This window comes from Peromyscus eremicus, chromosome X (assembly GCF_949786415.1).
Source record: "Peromyscus eremicus chromosome X, PerEre_H2_v1, whole genome shotgun sequence".
In the NCBI taxonomy this organism is placed as follows: Eukaryota; Metazoa; Chordata; class Mammalia; order Rodentia; family Cricetidae; genus Peromyscus; species Peromyscus eremicus.
This window is the reverse complement of record NC_081439.1, coordinates 47,166,153-47,171,365: the sequence shown is the minus strand read 5'-3', so window position 1 is coordinate 47,171,365 and position 5,213 is coordinate 47,166,153. Positions and strand designations below refer to the sequence as shown.

Below are 5,213 nucleotides of genomic sequence, written 5' to 3'. Positions count from 1 at the left end.
CAACTCTGGGGTTCTATTCAGAGGACCAAATAGATTCACAGTAAAGGGAGGAAGGGTGGACATGGTGAGACCTTAACTTCTGCTTCAGGATCCTGAGGCAGTAAGGCCTTGCTTTAGCTGAGAGGTACAGCCCCTGTCAGACATGCTATCCACTGGTGTCAGATGCCTTACAGGATAATCAGAATTCAAAGTAAAATTCACTGTGAATCCTCCAAGCAATAATCCACCTGAAAAGGAGGCCACAAAGGCCTTGCCTCTATTTTGGTCTCCAGAATCCCAAAATGTAACAGGCAGCTAGGCTCAGTGGCAATTGATTTCCTTGCTCTTCTCAGGAATGAAATCCTACCCGGGAAACTGTAGGGCTCAGAGAAGGGGAAAGCTCTATCCCAATTACTATAAAGTCGTAAAAATTAAGGGGTATTTCAAGCGGGGTGGGGCAGAGTGGCATGCAGAACTACACTCCTCTATGGTGGCCTGATTGTGTTCAAGGGCAAGCCTACAGACTGAGTTGCCCCTGATATTTGTCATTAGAAAAACAGGGAAGTGAGATACTTTTTCTGAGAAGCCTGCCATTACCTACTGGATGAAAGGCTCATAGTGAGGACTTTGATCATTGTCAGAACTACATTCCTGGTAACAATGGGGATCCTCAAATATCCCCCTCTTTATCTGCACTAGTAATCTGTGTTTGCTTCTTAATATTCCTATCATGCTCTTTTTAAATTTTCTTCTGTATAATACTAGGAGGCACTGCACTGTTAACATTAGAACAGCAGAGGGATGTGTAGGTATCCAGACTCTGCCAAAAAACCTTTAGCAAATGGGGATCAATATTAGTCCTTACTCTTACCCAGGATGTCCCAAACCTGGTTGTCATGCAGTCATCTAACTAGAATTGATTTCCTCCACAGATTTCTCAGGACACAGATTACCTAGGACAATAGAAGCACAGTGAGTTCCCAGAAACTTGTTTAGGAAAGCAGCAGAGTGGGGACCTTGTTAAAGGAAAGTTACTTTCTAATATAGTGAAAGTATGGTGCTCACACAGTGTCATTTTGCCCTTCCAGATTTCGGCATTGCCAGGTCTCCTGCCTACATCTTGTCCTGCTGCCCTTGAGCCAAGTCATCATGCCTAGGGGCCACAAGAGTAAGGGGCGCTCTCATGCCAAATGTCAAAATGTAAGGGAGAAGAGTCAAAGTCTGCATGATGCTCAGCCCGCTGCTGCAAAGGAGGAAGCAACATCTTCTGTTGGTCAAGGGGATCCTCCCAGGTCCCCTGACACCTACATTCCCCAGGATACTCAGGAGGATGTAGCCTCTGTTGCTGATGATTTAAGTGTGTTATCGATAGGTGCTGTAGGTGGTGAGGCTTCTGATACAAATGCTGAGTTTTCTGTTATAGATGCAGAGAGACCTTCAAGTACCTCTATAATAGCCTCTACTATTGGCTCTGCACACAGATCTTATTTACAGGCACAGAGTATATTGATGGACTTCATCCTGGAGAAGTTTAAGGTGAAAGAGCCATTTACACAGAAAGATATGTTGAAGGTGATTAACAAAAAGTGCAAAGAAAAGTTCACTGATATCATTAAAAGAGTCTCTGAGTGGCTGGAGTTTGTCTTTGGCCTGGAGTTGAAGGAAGTTGATCCCAGTTCTCAGTCATATATGCTAGTGGGCAAGCTGGGTCTCTCCACTGAGGGAAGTCTGAGTAGCAATAGTGGGTTGCCCAAGACAGGGCTCCTGATGGCCCTCCTGGCTGTGATCTTCATGAGTGGCAATAGTGTCAGTGAGCAAGAAGTCTGGGAATTCCTGAAAGCACTGGAGATGTATCCTGGACAGAATCATTCAATCTTTGGGGACCCTGAAAAGTTCATTAAAAAAGATCTGGTGGAGGAAAATTACCTCGAGTACTGCCAGGTGCCTAGCACTGATCCCCCCACCTATGAATTCCTGTGGGGTCCCAGAGCCTATGCTGAAACCACCAAGATGAAAGTCCTAGAAGTTTTTGCTAAGATCAACGATGATGTTCCCAGTTCCTACCCTAGTCTGTATGAGGAGGTTCTGAGTGATGAGGCTAATAGAGCAGCAAGGAGAGTTACAGCTGTGCCTGGCAATGATGTGAATTCTCAGGTGCACAGCCCACAGATCCTCCCACAGCTAGCTGGTTTTGAGAGTTTTCCAGGCTGTTGAAGAGTAGTCAGCCTTCTATGTAGTAGAATGTATTATATGCTAAAAGTGATGAAGTTTGTATCTTATTGTCCTGTTATACATGAGCAAATTACAGATATTTTATTGTTATATTGCAAATGTTCTTTTAACCAAAGTTAAATGTCTCACAGTCTATGCTTCTTAATATTTTGTCTGACATGTTTATTGCTATTTGTTTAGTTTAAGATAGAGTTTGATAATTTTAAACAACTTACTACAGCATAAATAATTGCTTTTTAACACACCACAATATAAGATGGTTTTGGAAAAGTGATTTTATATACCTGTAGTATTAATAAAGGTGTAACAAATATAGAATGTTCATATCATAGTTTGATGTATGTTTTTTCCTTTGCTTATTGTGTTAATTGAAATAAATTTGGAATTAAGTTTTCTCCAAGTGTATGAGAGAAATTGATTTGTAATAATTCAAAACTTTCACTCTTTTCAATACTTTGTTTTTACATGAAAATTAATTAAGCAACTGCTCTAAATAGCAGTCTCCCTTAATAGTACCAGAGATGGTACAAGAAAATTTATCTGTCACTCAAAAATATTGAAGCCTGACAGCAAGTACATGTAAGGAAGAAGGTGAGATAGTATATAAGCTATGAAGACAAAGACAAAAACATGAAGAAGAGGGGACAAGAGTGTGTGTGTGTGTGTGTTATATATATATATGGTATATGCCCACCAGTATGTGCAGATATGTGCCTGTGCACACATGAGGAATCCAGAGGAGAGCACTGGCTACCCCGCTTTATCATTTTATGGTTTATTACTTTGACAGGAGTCTATCACTGAGGTTGGAGCCAAGATGATGGCCAGCAAGCTTTAAGGATCCTCCTGTCTCTGTCTTTATAGAACCGGGGGAACTGGCCCCTATGTGACCATGTATAAATTTGTACATGGACACCAAAACCCAGGTTCATAGGTATACACAGCAAGTATCCTTACCTGTTGAGCTACTTCCTGAGCTCTCTAAAATTTACTAAGAATATTTTGTGGTTTTATCAGTTAAAAATACATTTGAATAATGTGAGGAGGGAAAGCCTGGGCCTGCCAAGAGTCTCTGGAATGAAGAAGACTGAGTGAGTGCTGTGTATAGGAAGAGGACACTGATTTTTAGGAAGTTAGTTCTCGTTATCTCTCATATTTGCATATATCAAATGAGTATCTACTCTTTGGGAAGTTCTGTGGTAGTACTGCTGATGCTCAGAAAAAGATCAAACTTCATCCCATAGAATTTCAGAAGCAAGGAAATAAAACCTTATGAGGAAAAAGAGTGCAATGCCCTATGGGGATTACAGGAAAGTAAGAATAGATAAAAGTGAGAGTCAAGTTCCCGAGGCAAGACATTTTGGATTTTGAAAATTTCAAGTCAATATAATGTAATATATTTTAAAGTAAGTTGCGTGGTCGGTTATATGAACCTGTGATAAGGATGAACAGTATACAGGTCTCCATATGATATATCAGAATATTGAAAGATTACTGAATGTAAAACTAGTTTTTAAAGAGGTTGTAAAATTAGGCTTTAATATGACACACTGCCTTGACATTTGGTGGAACAGGCAAGACATCAAATGACCTCAGCATTTGTTTACTCTGTTTCAGAATACAACCTCATATGTACTGTCATTGCAGAAGGAATGATGTTCTTCCTTAATTATTATAACCTGACTTCTAGTGACCTTCTCATTTATCATGTATGACCAACCCTGTGTGGCCTTGTATTTCAAGTAATACAAGACTCTCGTGACTATGAGTATAATAAACATGTGAATAGTTAATCAATTCCCATCTTTTCTATATGCTATGAAGTGTTGTGTGTTTAAATATCACATAATCCTATTATAGAAATTCCTCTTTAACCCACCTGCAGATTAAATGGGTCGTTAAAACATGACTATGAAGAATGTTGTGGTCAGAGACAATCCAGAAAGAATAGTATGCAGGAAAATCTGTTAACTTGTGTGGATACTATGAAAGTACCACATTGACTTAAATAAGATAAATATATTTATTTTCCCACAATTCTGGAAGCCAGAAGTCCAATATTCAGATGTCAGCAAATGTGATTTCCTGTGAGGCTTCTGTCATCAACATAAGTGGCATCATCGTGCTGTCTATTCAAAGGGCAGGCTCTTTATATGTGCAGAGTGGGAATTCAATAAAAATTATAATGGGTGTGTGGATTATAGCATGATTATCCTTTACTTAATAGCTAAGATACAGTTATAAGTGAGTACAAATCATGTATGCTTTCTGGGTCTGGATTGCCTCACTCAGAAAGGCTAAATAACAAGGAGGCCTTGGGGGGGGCACATGGATCTTTTTGGGAAGGGGAAATAGAATTGATTTTGTAGATGGCTTGGGGGTGGGTGGGAATGGGATTAGGAGAGAGTGGGGTTAGAGGCAGCTGGAATTGGTTGCAGGCAAAGCACAATGTGGAAATCTAATGCAGCGGAAAATTCCTGGATGGTTCAGAAACCTAGGGTAGAACAAAACACAACTGACAAAAAGCAATGAAATGATTCCTAATGATATTCTACTATTTATCAGTCCCTATCCCAATTGTCATCACAGAGGCTTCCTCCAACAGCTGATGGGTGCAGATGCAGAGGCCCACAGCCCAACGTTAGATGGAGCTCAGGAAACCCTGCAGAAGAGGTGGAGGAAGGATTGTAGGAGCCAGAGGGGTCAAGGACACCAGGAGAACACGGCCCAGAGAATCACCTAAGCTGGGCTCATAGGTTATCACAGAGACCAAAGTGGTAATCACAGCCTGCATGGATCTAAGTTATGTCCTCTGCACTTATGTTATGATTTTTTAGCTTGGGGTTTTTGTGCAACTCCTAAGAATGGGAATAGGGGTGTCCCTGAGTCTTTTGCCTGTTCTTGGGAACATTTTCCTTCTACTGGGTTGCCGCCTCCTGCCTTGATATGAGTGTTTGTGCCTTGTCTTATTGCATCTTGTTATGCCATGTTCAGGTGAAATC

The 5,213-nt window shown here is 40.7% G+C and overlaps 1 protein-coding gene across 1 annotated transcript; it reads left to right on the top strand.

The window, feature by feature from the left end:
• Positions 1-1,128: 1,128 nt before the first annotated feature.
• On the top strand, positions 1,129-2,193 carry LOC131900026 (melanoma-associated antigen B4-like). The gene has a single exon (XM_059251469.1). The coding sequence runs from the start codon at positions 1,129-1,131 to the stop codon at positions 2,191-2,193; it is 1,065 nt and encodes a 354-aa protein (XP_059107452.1).
• Positions 2,194-5,213: the final 3,020 nt, after the last annotated feature.

Bases quoted from the DNA above. Each gene is read 5' to 3' on its own strand.
- LOC131900026 (XM_059251469.1), top strand. From the start codon at position 1,129: ATGCCTAGGGGCCACAAGAGTAAGGGGCGCTCTCATGCCAAATGTCAA.